Here is a 14748-nt window from a genome sequence, read left to right as displayed (position 1 = left end):
GAATTCAGACACCCCACACTGGGCCCGACCAAATCCCACGTAAAGCACCTGGGGGAGCACTCCTGGAGTGGGATTTAAAGGCTGGAAAATCTGGGAGTTTCTGCCAGCCCTGGTTTTTAGGGGATAATGCTAAAAGGAGCGGAAAGATGGAGAAATATAAATTCTGGAAGTCTTTCTCCTGGGTGGAAGAGGAACCTGGTGTCCGTGACACAGTGCTGCGACAGCAAATTGAGGATTTATTTAAACAAGAAATAAATTATCAGGTTTTTTTTTTTCAAGATCCCCTTAATCCTTTAGCTAATTAGGGCTGCAAATTAAGGACAGAAACCTCCCACGACGTCGACAGGAGCAACGCTCCGAAGGACAAACCCGAAGCGATGGCGCAACCTCTGCAGGAGGGCACAGACCCATCCTGGGGCTCAGCCCAGCCACCCCCAGCCGGGGCTGGGACCCCCGCCCCGCTCACCTTGAAGGTGGTGGTCCCGTAGAGCTTGGTGGTGTGGACGGTTTCGGGCAGCACGTTGGTGATGTTGGTGATGAACTCCTCCAGGAACTTGCAGGATTTCTCCAGGTGGGTGGTGTTGATGATGATCTGCACCAGCTGGGAAGGCAAAGAAGGGCTGCAGCCCCGCTGCCAGGGGAAGCCGTGCCAAGCCCACGCCACCCTGGCGTGCAAAGCTGGCGCTGTGCAAACACCCCGAGCTTTGCCACGGGCTCCAGGCTCCCCTCCTTTAGCAACACCTAAATCCAAGATAATTTTTTTGGGGGGGAAGCAATTCCCATGACAGACACTAATACCACAGGAGGCGATTTTGTCTTTCTGAGGACTTTCCTACATTGAGCTGTCACTCAGGGCTCCCCAAAAATCTGCCAGGACACATCAGGAGGCTCCCGGCTGCCACTGAACCCGAAAAATAACCCAACGTTGAGTGACACCGAGCAGCATCGCACGGGCCCTGAACAAAGGAACCGCGAGGTTTGGCTCTGGAGGTGTGGGGTGAGCAGATCTCTGCCAGCCCCCGGGGCAGCAGAACGCCCTGGGTTGGTCTCATGTCACTGCTGGAGCGTGGTGGGGCTGTCTGGAGCCACCTCCCGTGCAGGAAGGGCTTGGAAGCGCTCCCAGATCTGAAGGAGATGGGATTCATCGGTGATTTCAAAGGTGCGGGTGCAGAAATTGTGAAGGGACACCACAAGGATCCCAGCACTGGTGCTGGTGACACCTTGGGAGGTTCAGCCTGGGCACCAGGAAGGAAAAGAGACACTGGAAAGGTGCAGAACTGGAACTGGGTGTCCACAGAAGCTGTGGGATGTCTGGGAGAAATGAGAAGTTGGGAAGGGAAAGCCTTGGTTAGCACAATGCAAGGCAATAATAATTAAGTAAACAATTAGTAACTCCTTTTTAGTACCAGCAATTAGTTACACCTTGTTTAATACCCAGAGGTCCCACCTGTCCTGGGGACCTGCAGATTTACATGGATTAAAATCATCAGAAACCTGATTTTGCACAAAAGAAAAGAATGGACCAAGGAAAGAAAATCCCAAACTAGGGTTTGTGCTGCAGCAAAGTGCTGAAGCCACTCGAACACCACCAGAAAATGTGGATTTCTCTCCCATTCCCCTCTTGGATCATCTCTGGTCCTCTCTGAAGTCCTGTGACTTTAAATCAAATTTGTAACATTGCCCAAAATGTAGAGGGCAAAACCAATAGCACAGAAATCTCTTCACTTTCCCACAAGCAAAGTTCCTCGTTTTGTACAACTCTGAGCAGTTTTCCAGGCAAATATTTCATGGAATGCTCCAAAACGCCTGAAGGTGTCTGAAGGAGCACCAAGGGATCTCCTGTCACCCTGTCTTGGAATCAAAAAATCCAGGAAAGGTTCGGCTTGGAAGAGACCTCAAAGATGATGGAATTCCAACCCCAACACCTCCTGGATCCAACCCCTGTGTCCAACCTGGCCTTGGGCACTGCCAGGGATCCAGGGGCAGCAAATCTGGGAATTCCAGCCCAGCCCCTCCCTGCCCGGAATTCCCTGCCCAGATCCCATCCATCCCTGCCCTGTGGCAGGGGGAATCCATTCCCTGTGTGCCGTGGCTCCATTCCCCAGGGAATCCACATCCCACCTCCGTCAGGCCGACGTTTTTCCTCTTGATGACGTTCTGTAAACAGTTGCTCAGGGTCCGGGTCAGCAGCAGGTTTGTGGATTTTCTGATCATGTCGTCGACTTCTGTGGAGCTGCGAAGTCAAAGTTAAAAAGCAATTTTAAATTTGCCTGTTTGAATCAGAATAAGAGAATCCCAGAATGGTTTGGGTTGGAGGGAAACGTACACATCATCTCCATCCTTTAAATTTCATGGCTGAGAAATGGGTGTGGAGCATCTTTTTTTTTCCAAGATACTCCATGGAAAAAAAATCCCTGGGAATTCTCCTCATCCTCCTCCCTGACTGTCCCCTGCCTCACCCCTGAGCAGCGCCCACAGGAGCTGATGTTTGCAATGCATCAAAACACAACAAATTCAGGCCTTTTTATCCATGTTCCAGGAGGAAAGGTGAATTAACACCGGCAAATCCCACATTCCCCAGCCTCACATCCACGAGGGGCTGGTCCAAGGAAGAGCTGCCCATGGCATCAGCACAACCCCAACACTGGGGATTTTCATGGGAAATAAAATCCATTTACAAGGGAAAAGATCTCCAATGGTGAAACCCCAAATGAAATCCCCCAAAATCCCTCCGTCAGCCCTTCCTGGGCTCTCGGACACAATTACAGAGCCACGGGATGGTCTGGGCTGGAAGGGATCTTAAAAGGAAATGGGAAAAATTGCAGAGTGAGCGAGGTCACAGGGAATGGGCTCAGGAGGACACACTTCCAGTGATCCCTGGATTTCCACACAGGGGCTCCTCAGCACAGCACAGCTCCCATCTCCCACAATGGCTTGGGTGGGAAGAGACCTTAAATCCCATCCCATTCCCAACCCCATCCATGGGCAGGGACACCTCCCACCATCCCAGGTGGATCCAGCCCCATTGTCCAGCCTGGCCTTGGGCACTGCCAGGGATCCAGGGGCAGCCACAGCAAATCTGGGAATTCCATTACAGCCAGGAATTCCTTGCCAAGATCCCAGCCCAAGCTCCCCTTTCCCAGTGGGAGCCATTCCCTGGCTCCTGTCCCTCTGTCCCTTGTCCCCAGTCCCTCTCCAGCTCTCCTGGAGCCCCTCTGGGGTCTCTGAGCATTCCCTGGAATTTTCCCTTCTCCAGGGGAACATTCCCAGCTCTCCCAGCCTGGCTCCAGCCCTGGAACACCAGACTGGAAACTCCTGTCCCCATTCCTGCCCTTTCCCAGCTGTCTGGAATGGCAGCACTGCTGGAATTTGGGGGTTCAGCCCCTCTGAGGTGCTCACGGTGCCACCTCTCCTTTCTCCAGGAGGTTTTGCCAACCCCCCCTGCCAGAGGCTCCTTGGATCTGTGCTCGGCTCTGGATTAGCCCTGACAGCACCGGGAATTGTCTCCTGCAGGAGGGGCAGGAGAGGGAATTCCCCACGGGAAGGCCGGGCCGTAACTCTGCTCCTCCTGGTAAATTGAGCCCCTGACCTTCGGCTCCTTCTGCTGCTCCACCTGACAGAGGGGCCACGGCACAAAGCTGGGACTGACGTGGGAAACAAAAACCAGCCTTGAGTTATCCCGGGAGAAAGCTGGGGGACGTCGGGATGCTGCAAGGAGGGGTGGGAATGGCTTGGATGGGATCTTGGCAAGGAATTCCTGGCTGGGAGGGCAGCGAGGACCTGGAGTGGAGTTCCCAAATTTGCTGTGGCTGCCTCTGCATCCCTGGCAGTTCCCAAGGCCGGGCTGGATGGGGTTTGGAGCAGCCTGGGATAGTGGAAGGTGTCCCTGCCCTTTGCATCCCAAGTTCTTCCAGGATTGGGGCTTTGTTTGCAAAAAAAGCCCCAAGCCAAACCCAAACCCAAGCCTTGGTGGATTAGAGCTGATCATCCTTCCACCCACTGCTTCCCAGAGATACTCCCTATTTTCCAATGGGAAATTCCACTGGAAAAAGCGAGGGGGTTCTTTTAAAGACAACCTGATAAACTCAGCGTGTAAAAAGGTGAAAGTGCTGCGGAGATAAAGGAAGTTTTCCTGCTCTAATCCAATTAATAGTGCCGATAATAAAATTCCCAAGCCCTACGAACCCACCCGGAGCTCCAAACTTTCCTCAAGTGAAATAACTCCCACAATAAAGGAGAACCCTCCCATCCAACAAACACAAGGAGCCGCTTGAACGAAATAATTAGGGGTGGTGGTGGCGGGGGGAGGGAAAAAAAAGAGAAAATAAAAATGGGAGCTGCACTTTGTGCCACGGGCAGGAAAAGGCTCGAAGGGAACTGTCTGGGCCGATGACAGCTCCTGTCCCGGATCCCCTGGCGGCTGCGGTGACCTCGGGCCCCTGTGAGTGACGGGCTGACCCCTGGCACCCCGGGGTGCTCCCTAAATGACAGGGCCAGGGGAGAAAAGAAAGGGAAGAGAAAAGGGAGCTGGCTGCCGGCTTTGTAGCCAGGCTCCCTAATAAAACCTAATTCAAGCTGTCAGGGTGAAATGAAGAAAGTGTCAACAGGGGTTTGCGGAGAAATATTCCAAATGTTTGGCTCCGAGAGAGCTGGAGCGGGGCTCCCTTCCCCCCCCCCACCCCCAATGCTGCTGCTCTGAAAGGGCTGGAAAATCCAATGTGGAAAGGAATTTTAATAACAGGTCCAGAGGGAGCCCCGGGAGGGACCCACGGGGACAGAGGCAGTGGGGAGCAGCACCCACGGGGAGAGGGCTCTGGAGGAGAGGGGCCACGGTGACCCCGGGGTGAAGGGCCTGGGAGCCACCAGAGAGAGAGGAGGAGCTGCCACCACGGCCAGGCCGAGGTGGAACACGGGGGAGAAACTCCTGAGCTCCCACAGCGGGGAAAGGGCCTCTCCAAACGGGCATTCCTGGCTCCAAGGAGAGCAGGAGTATCCTGGAGAGCCTGGGGCAGGCACTGGAACGGCTGCTGAGTCCCCAGAGCTGTCCCAGCTCCAGAGGAGCCACGGGGCATCCATGGGATGGGATGGGATGGGATGGGATAATGGGATGGGATGGGATGGGATGGGATAATGGGATGGGATAATGGGATGGGATGGGATGGGATAATGGGATGGGATAATGGGATGGGATGGGATAGGATGGGATGGGATGGGATGGGATGGGATGGGATGGGATGGGATGGGATGGGATGGGATGGGATGGGATGGGATGGGATGGGACGGGACGGGACGGGACGGGACGGGACGGGACGGGACGGGATAGAAGAGAACTTAAATCCCATTTGGATCCAAGTCCAGGAAGAGAACTTAAATCCCATTTGGATCCAACTCCAGGGATGCCTTCCATGATCCCAGGCTGATCCAACCCCACTGTCCAGCCTGGCCTTGGGCACTCCAGGGATCCAGGGGCAGCCCCAGCAAATCTGGGAATTCCATTCCAGCCAGGAATTCCTTGCCAAGATCCCAGCCCAAGCTCCCCTTTCCCAGTGGGAGCCATTCCCTGGCTCCTGTCCCTCTGTCCCTTGTCCCCAGTCCCTCTCCAGCTCTCCTGGAGCCCCTCCAGGCACTCTGAGCATTCCCTGGAATTTTCCCTTCTCCAGGGGAACATTCCCAGCTCTCCCAGCCTGGCTCCAGCCCTGGAGCAGCTCCCTGGGCTCTCTCCAGCAGCTCCAGTGTCAGGTCATGGCCAGGATACGAAGCTCCCAAGGAGCTGGAACTGCCCCCACCCCAATCCAGCCTCGTGTTTCCCCGGGAAGGGAAGGAGGATGAATCCTCCCAGCCAGACTCTTGTCCTTCATCTCCAAACCTCCCCGGAGCTGCCAACGCTGCTGAGGCAGCAGCAAAGCCCCAGCTCCTGGCAGACCCCGCCGGTTTTCAGTCTCACACACGTACACATGGGTGAAACGAGCATCAAAGCACCCCGGGATGGAGCAGGGAGGGTAAACACATGGAATATTTTGCAGGCTCTTTTTAAAATAAAAAAAAAAAATCACATTATTTGTATATAAACTCCCCGAAGAAACAAGAACAAAAGCACGAAACCAGCAGCTGAAACTCGTTCCTGACCAAAAATCCAACCCTCAGAGTGCTCCTGACAACACTTCCATGGAGCCACGGGATTCCCATTCCTTGGGGAGCAGCAAGGGGAGCCTGGGGGATCACAGATGGTGACGAGTGGCCATCAGCTGCTCTCCAGACACCCACCTTCATTTATTTATTAAAAGAACAAGACACAAACATCTCGGAGGAAACAGCCCCAACTGGGATCATCCTGGGAGTGTGGAATTCCCTGGAAGTGTCCAAGGCCAGGCTGGAGGAGGCTTGGAGCACCATGGAAGGTGTCCCTGGGATGGGTTTGTGGGGGAGTCCAGGGAATCCCTCTGGCTGCCCTGGGACCCTGGCAGGGTCAGGAACCCCCTGGACAGAGCCCCCAGAGACACTGGCTGTGATCTCTGGCCATGGAAAAGAGTTTTCAATCTTACAGGATCAATTACCAGCTCTGAGTGTTTGATATCAGTAATAATTAAGTGTGGCACAGGTGCAAAAGTAAAATTTTAGGATTCTAGATTAGGGATCCAAGGGGACAAGATGGAGGAAATTGGGTGTGCCTGATCTGTGTCCATGGAAAAGAGTTTTCAATCTTACAGCATGAATTACCAGCTCTGAGTGTTCAATATGAGTAATAATTAAGTGTGGCACGGGTGCAAAAGTAAAATTTTAGGATTCTAGATTAGGGATCCAAAGGGGACAAGGTGGAGGAAATTGGGTGTGCCTTGTCCTTTTTCTCCTTCTTCATGCCCTCCATGTCTCACTGTGGTGTTGGCATTTTTCTGTTGGTTCAGGCTGGGGACACACTGTCCAACGTAGGTGACAGATATTGGCACGTTCTTGTAAATGCAGCCCAGGGAGTTTCTGGTATTGAATGTTTGTCACATCCCACTGAGGGCAGAGCCCCACACGCTGCCCTGCAGGACAGAGCTGGGCAGGGCAGCAGAACATGTGAGAGAGAAACAGAATAAACAACCTGGAAACCAGCACAGACCAATTCTGGCTTCTGCTTTGGCAGAGGGGCTGACAGACAGAGACTTTCTACAATCTCAGAATCATCAATAGCTCAGATTCCAACAGGTTTGGGGATGATCCCCAAAGGTCCTCCCATCCCAAACCATGCTGGGATCTCGCCAGCCAAAATCCCACTGCTCCAGAGGCACTTCCAGCCTGGGCAGGCTCCATCCAAAGGGAGAGGATCCATGTTTGAACTCGGCTGAGCTCTCTCAGTTTCCCACCTGAGGTGCAGGTCCTCGGAGAACTTGAGGCAGGCGTAGATGAACTCCTTGATCTGGCTGTAGACCTTGGGCACGAACTCCGAGAAGGGGAACTTCTTTGGGAAGGGTTGCTGGAAAACACGGGGGAGAGCTCCAGAGGGAGAGCAGGGACAGCAGGGAGGGCTCTTCCAGCCAGGCAAAGCAATTCTGGGATTTATCCTGGATTTTATCAACGCCTCAGCCAAGGGCGAGAGCAGATAATCAAAATGGCACCTGGAGCAGGAGGGGCTCGGGGCCATTCCCTCATTCCCTCTCCCAGCTCCCTCCTTGGGAACACCTGGAATTCCTCCCCCACCATGCACAAGGTGTTTTCCTGCTCACCTCCCCCAGGGGCTGCCCAACGACCCCAAAAACCAGGAGCAAACGGATTTTCCAACACCAAATTCTTCCGGTTTTTACTCCCCGCACTCAGAGCTGGGAGGTGCAGTTGAACCCCAGGACGGAATTTTGGGGCAGGACACAGAAATTTGAACACCTGACTGGGATCACCAGGGCTGGATTTGCTGCCTGCCAGGTGTGGAGGACGGGGCCAGGCAGGATTTAGGATTCAGGAGACATCTGGACACGTTTGCTCCTGCAACGGCCAAGATCCACAACTTTTCTGAGCTCTTTTTCTCTAAATATGAGACTAAAACCAATAAAGGTCAATCCCAGGGTCCAAAAAATGGGAATAAATACCACTGGAAATGGATATTTCCACCTGTGTGACAGAACACCCTGAGAGGAACACAAACCCCACTTCCCTCATCCACACCAGGAGAAATGCATCCCATGGGAGGAATATTTGTTCTTTCCCATTGTTTTCCTTACTCTTTTATGGTTGATTTGGGCTGGGGGGTTGATTTAGGGGTTTTTTGGAGCCTTGCAATGCCCACAAAGGGCGTGAGGTTCTCCTGCCCGAGCGGCCAGGCCAGGCCGTTCTGCTCATTCCAGGATTTACCTTTTCAAGTTCAGCATCCTGGAATGGGAACTGCCCAACGATTTTCCTATAAACTTCTTCATTCGACACCGGGATGGGGCTGTAGTTATCCGAGTCAAGGATGGTTCTGGGAAAACAAAAGAAGAGTTAGGGACACAGAGGGGAAAGTTTTCCTGCTGGGCCAGGAGATTCCCAGGGGCTGGTGCCAGGCTAAGGTGTGATCCCAAATTCCTGCAGCAGCAGCCAGGGACAGCCCAAAGCAGGCAGAGCTCGGTGATGGAGCAAGGGCACAGAACCGTGGAATGGTTTGGGTGGGAAGTGACCCTAAATCCCACCCAGTGTCACCCTGTCATGGCAGGGACACCTCCCACCACCCAGGGTGGCTCAAAGATCCATCCCAACCTGGCCCTGGGCACTGCCAGGGATCCAGGGGCAGCCACAGCAAATCTGGGAATTCCAGACAAATTCCAGCCAGGAATTCCTTGCCAAGATCCCAGCCCAATCTCCCCTTTCCCAGTGGCAGCCATTCCCTGGCTCCTGTCCCTCTGTCCCTTGTCCCCAGTCCCTCTCCAGCTCTCCTGGAGCCCCTTCAGGGACTCTGAGCATTCCCTGGAATTTTCCCTTCTCCAGGGGAACATTCCCAGCTCTCCCAGCCTGGCTCCAGCCCTGGAGCAGCTCTGGGGTCTCCTCTGGATTTATTCCAGCAGCTCCACGGCAGGGGTGGCCCTGGATGGGCTCTACAGCCCCTCCCCACCCAACCCATTCCACGACCCTACAATTGATCCCCCAAAAGCTTCCACGGAGGGGCCGGAGCCCCTCAGCGAGGAGTTCCAGGAGGTTCTGTGGGAGCCTCTCACCTGAACACCCCTGCCCACTTCTTCAGCAGGGTCTCGCTGTACTGGTCCTGGATCTCCAGCAGCATGTCGAAGAGCTGGTTCACCGGGAAGCCGTAGCCCTGCAGAGCAGCAGGGGAGGGAATGAAGGCACCACCGGGCAGCCGGGGATCGTTGTCTGCGTTTATCGGGGGCAAATCCTCGCCCGGCACCACCCCTGGTGCAGCTGGAGGGGTTTAGGGGCTGACTGACCACGGGAGCAGCACCCAGCGCTGTCCCAGGCCTGGCTGAGGTGGCCAAGCCCGGTCCTTGCACAGACCAAACCAAGCTGTCCCTCTGGCCATCCACAAAAACGCCCAAAAAAGGAGCTTGGCCAGCCCAGCTCAGGCGCCAAAGCCCTGCTGGGCACACTGGGAGAGGCCCCACGTACCTGCAGCGTGTCGGCGAAGAGCACAATGAGGTTCTTCAGGTCCAACACCAGGCTGGGGTCGGAGCAGTAGGACTGCAGAGGAGGGCAGAGAGGAGAACACGGCCGTGACTGCGTGGCACAGCCCTGAGCCCAGCCTGTCCTCTCAGTTCTCAGATGAGAACTGCCCAGGAGCAGCAGCTCACCCCCAGCCCGCCGCGGCTGCACGGGGCAGGGCCGATAAGGCTGCCGGTGCCCTCCGGGCTGGAGAAGCCTTTGGGCTGCCCCAGAGATACCCGAGGTGTGCCCAAAACCGCCCAGGAGCTGCTGGGCAGCCAGAGGAGATGGCTCCCACGACGCGGGACGAGGACAGCGCCTCTCATTTAAAATTTACCGTGTTGTGTCTGACGGTAATGAAGCATCTCAGCCCGGGGCTGAGGGAAAGTGCGCCGGGTTCCAGCCCCAGCACGGGGATTCATCCTGCTCCAAACCCCCCAGACACAGCTCAGCGTCCCCAGGGCCCCCCCAGCCTTCCCGAGAGAGGCCAAAAATGCCTCCCCGTGCTGAAAAACGCGAGGTTTGAGACAGAGGCTGCCCAAATATAGATTGGAAAAGGAGAGGGATTTTGAGCCCGCTGGAAACTCCAGGAGGAACGGCTCCATTAATCAGCAGGAAGCACTGGGAGACACACGTTTTCCATCTCCCTGTCCAAAAAGGAGAGTCAGGAAGAAAGATAATGCCCTGAAGCATCGCAAGTGATTAAAGATGTCCCCGCCTGCGGTGAGGAGGAAAATCCAGGGATAAATTTGTCTGCCTTGGAAGGGTGGAAATAACCTCAGCAAGGGGAGACCCTCCCTCAAATCCCAGTTAAGAGCTGCAGGGCACTGGTTGGACTGGGAGTGCTCAGAGCAAACGGTGGTGGCCACAGGGTTGGGAAATCACGGAACGTTTCGTGATCCTGACAAAGCCTCCCCTGGCAGCCGCTCCGTGCGTTCCTCCTGGCACCACTTGAAACAACCTGCGTGGCAACAAAGCTGGGAACACCAAAAAAAAACCCCCGTGGCTGGGCCTGGCTCAGCCTCCTGCTCCCAGCTCGCAGAAAATCCCACTGGAAACAAAAACAAACACAGGTTTGCAGCCCGGGGCGGGCTTGGTGTTTATCCCCTCTGGTAGCACAGGAGCTCGGGGGGAAGGAGGCAACTTTGCAGTCAGCTGGATGGGGATGGAGAACACCAGGAATCCTCTGGATTCCCTCATCCCAGAGAGATCCGGGCTCATCAGAGAGATCCCATCTCTTCCCACCCAAGGTGCTCCTGGCTCTCTCCTGAGGTTCTGCCTCCCTGGATTTGGGTTTTCAGCCCATTTTTGGGCCGTTTTCAGCCCATGTCACAGCCATGAAATTTAAGGGATCAAGATGATCTCTAAGGTCTCTTCCAACCCAAACCACTCTGGGATTCTTTGATCTTGTGTGACAAAAAGATGCTTTAGAACCCCCCAGTTTTTGGGGGAAAAAATCAACTTTCCAGTAATCTGGATGGGGATGGAGAACACCAGGAATCCTCTGGATTCCCTCATCCCAGAGAGATCCGGGTTCATCAGAGAGATCCGTGTCCATCTCTTCCCACCCGAGGTGCTCCTGGCTCTCTCCTGGAGTTCTGCCTCCCTGGATTTGGTTTTTCACCCCATTTCTCAGCCCATTTTCAGCCTATTTCCAGCCCATTTTCAGCCCATTTTCCAGCCCATTTTCCGCCCATTTCTCAGCCATGAAATTTAAGGAATCAAGACAATCTCTAAGGTCCTTTCCATCTCAAACCACCCTGGGATTCTCTGGTTCTGCATCAAACAATGTCATGTTTTGGTGCGCCAAAAAGATGCTTTAGCTCCCCCAGTTTTTCTGGGACAAATCACCTCCCTCTCCCTCAATAATTCCGAATGAAACAACGATGAGAACACAAACCCGCCGTTTTACTCTTCAAAATACTGAATTTGGCAGGGAAATGCGTTCAACCAAGAGGCTGAAATCGCCGGAGAAGGAGACTTATCTGTGTGTCTGTGTCTCTCTTTTAAACACTCATTGGAAAAGAGGGAAAACAAAGGATCCTGAGCGGAGGAAAAAAGAAAAAAAAAGGAAAAAAAAAGAAAAAAAAGGCAATATTGCAGCACGTCAAGGACAGTCAAGCAACAGCTGAGCTCTGCCGGGCTTTTACTCACGGAGTGGGTCCTGAGGGCCGCGATGGTTTTGGACAGGGCCATCTCCCACAGCTCATCAATATAGGCCCGATTGACCAGGCCCTGGGTGGTGTGCAGGATGTGATCCTCCACCACAAAAAACCTGAAACGCAGAAATCACCACCAGAACGTCACATCTGAGGGGTCCAAGACACCCCCGAGCCCCCCCGGGTGAGGCTGGGGTGTCCACGGGTTCTGGGTTTGAGGGATCTGTCAAATCCAGGCAGCTCCAAGAGGTTTATTCCCTCGTTTTTAATTTCGCTGGGTTGGAGGAGGGAGTTGAGCCCTGCTGGTGCTGCTCTCTGTGTGTGCACAAAGGCAGAATTCCCCCTCCACGCCTTCTCCACCTCGGTATTCCCACAGGAACCACGGAATAAAGTCTGCTCCAGCCAGCAGCAGTCCCACCACAACCGGGGAAAACGCTCTGACCGCAGGGAAAGCTGTTTTACCTGCGGTGAAAAACGCTTTATCTGCAGGGAAAAGCACTTTATCTGCAGGGAAAAATGCTTTATCTGCACGAAAAACACTTTATCTGCAGGGAAAACTGCTTTATCTGCAGGGGAAAACGCTTTATCTGTAGGGAAAACTGTTTTACCTGCACGAAAAACGCTTTATCTGCAGGGAAAACTACTTTATCTGCAGGGAAAAACACTTTATCTGCAGGGAAAAATACTTTATCTGCAGGGAAAAACGCTTTATCTGCAGGGAAAACTGCTTTATCTGCAGGGAAAAACACTTTATCTGCAGGGAAAAATACTTTATCTGCAGGGAAAAACGCTTTATCTGCAGAGAATAATGCTTTATCTGCAGGGATAAACACTTTATCTGCAGGGAGAAACGCTTTCTGTGCAGGGAAAACCACTTTATCTGCAGGGGAAAATGCTTTCTCTGCAGGGAAAACTGTTTTACCTGCACAAAAAATGCTTTATCTGCGGGGAAAACCGCTTTGTCTGCAGGGAAAAATGCTTTATCTGCAGGGAAAACTGTTTTACCTGCACAAAAAACACTTTATCTGCTGGGAAACCTGCTTTATCTGCAGGGAAAAACACTTTATCTGCAGGGAAAAATACTTTATCTGCAGGGAAAAACGCTTTATCTGCAGGGAGAAACGCTTTCTGTGCAGGGAAAACCACTTTATCTGCAGGGCAAAATGCTTTATCTGCAGGGAAAACTGTTTTACCTGCACGAAAAACACTTTATCTGCAGGGAAAAACACTTTGTCTGCAGGGAAAAATGCTTTATCTGCAGGGAAAACTGTTTTACCTGCACAAAAAACACTTTATCTGCACAAAAAACACTTTATCTGCAGGGAAAACTGCTTTATCTGCAGGGAAAACTGTTTTACCTGCAGGGAAAACTTCTTTGTCTGCAGGGAAAACCACTTTATGTGCAGGGAAAAACGCTTTATCTGCAGGGAAAACTGCTTTAAGTACAGGGAAAAATGCTGGAAGTGCAGGGAAAATGCCTGAGCTGCAGGGAAAATCCTCCCTCCCTCCCAGCCCTTTCCAGGCAATCCATTCGCTCCCGTCTCCAGTTCCACTCGGCTGCTCCAGAAGCGTTTTCCAGGGAATGAGGGTGGGAGTGGCATTTCAAATGGCGACACACGAATTTCCAGGTTTTCCCAAGGAAATCCAGGCCAGGAGCAGGGAGCTGCACGAGGGAGCAGCACACGTGGGACTTGTGGTGGTCGTAATTAGGTGTTGAAATTAATCTCATTATTAGCTGAAGAAAGAACAAATCCCATCCCATTTTCGTGGATCAGCAGCCTTTGGAATTCTCCTCTCGGAGCTCAGTTTGGGAGGATTTTTGTTCAAATTTGAGAGTGACAAAAACAAGCAGCTCTGGGGAATGGAGAAACACCTCCTTCAGCAGGAAAATTATTAAAGATTAATTATTCCATTCATGTTGTTAGTGGGGCAAGAAAATGCACATAAAACACAGGGATCATTTGTCCTCAAATCCACAGAAATTAATGGAAATTCCAAGAAATTCTACTAAATCCCCAAAAATTCCCAGAAATTCCCAGAAATTCAAAGAAATCAATAAAAATCTGTAGAAATTCCCAGAAATTTGTGGAAATTCCAAGAAATCCCCAGAAATTCTAAGAAATTCACAGAAATCCCCAGAAATTTCTAGAAATTCACAGAAATCCACAGACATTTCTAGAAGTTCCCAGAAATTCATGGAAATCCCAAGAAATCCCCAGAAATTCCAAGAAATTCACAGAAATCCACAGAAATTTGTAGAAATTCTCAGAAATTTGTGGAAATTCCAAGAAATCTCCAGAACTTCCAATAAATTCCCAGAAATTCACATAAATCCACAGAAATTTCTAGAAATTCAGAGAAATTAATGGAAATTCCCAGTAATCCCCAGAAATTCCAATAAATTCCCAGAAATACGCAGAAATTTCTAGCAATTCAGAGACATTAACGGAAATTCCAAGAAATCCCCAGAAATTCCAATAAATTCCCAGAAATTCCCAGAAAATTGTAGAAATTCCAATAAATTAATGGAAATTCCAAGTAATTCACAGAAATTCCGATCAATTCCCAGAAATTTGTAGAAATTCACAGAAATTCGTGGAAATCCCCAGAAATCCCAAGAAAGTCCCAGAAATCCACAGAAATTCAGAGCTTGCCAAAAGAGAGCTGGCAGGTCCCTCCCCGCTCCGCACAGTGACGCAGCAAAGAGGATAAAATTCACTTTACAACACTTAAAAAGCAAAATCCATTTTTTTTCTTGGTTTTTTTTTTTTTTGGTCGTGTTCCAGCTTCGAGGACCACCAAAAATCCCGACATTCCCTCCTCTCCCAGTGTCTTTTTTTGGGCTCCTCGGCAGCGCGGGACGCCCATTTTTAGCGGGGCCGTGTATAAAAGGAACACCTACCCTACAATTTGATTGAAATACTTCCTGTAGCCATCTAAAGTTTCGTGCTGCAACAAAGAGAGAGGAGCAGAGGTCAGAGCCCAGGCG

The 14748-nt window shown here is 52.1% G+C and overlaps 1 protein-coding gene across 1 annotated transcript in view; it reads right to left on the bottom strand.

Annotated features, from left to right (window-relative positions):
- EXOC6B (exocyst complex component 6B) overlaps positions 1-14748 on the bottom strand; it is a 318901-nt gene that overhangs the window by 109789 nt on the left and 194364 nt on the right. Inside the window, exons 13-20 of the mRNA XM_077782659.1 lie at positions 14662-14708; positions 11755-11875; positions 9568-9639; positions 9162-9259; positions 8326-8431; positions 7347-7456; positions 2122-2233; positions 467-601 (exon numbers count right to left, since the gene is read on the bottom strand). Coding sequence (XP_077638785.1) covers positions 467-601; positions 2122-2233; positions 7347-7456; positions 8326-8431; positions 9162-9259; positions 9568-9639; positions 11755-11875; positions 14662-14708 — 801 coding nt within the window. The remainder of the gene's footprint in view (positions 1-466; positions 602-2121; positions 2234-7346; positions 7457-8325; positions 8432-9161; positions 9260-9567; positions 9640-11754; positions 11876-14661; positions 14709-14748) is intronic.

Source organism: Lonchura striata, chromosome 4 (genome assembly GCF_046129695.1).
Source record: "Lonchura striata isolate bLonStr1 chromosome 4, bLonStr1.mat, whole genome shotgun sequence".
Classification (NCBI taxonomy): Eukaryota; Metazoa; Chordata; class Aves; order Passeriformes; family Estrildidae; genus Lonchura; species Lonchura striata.
The sequence above is the reverse complement of the archived record's forward strand: the minus strand, read 5'-3'. Positions and strand labels throughout refer to the sequence as shown.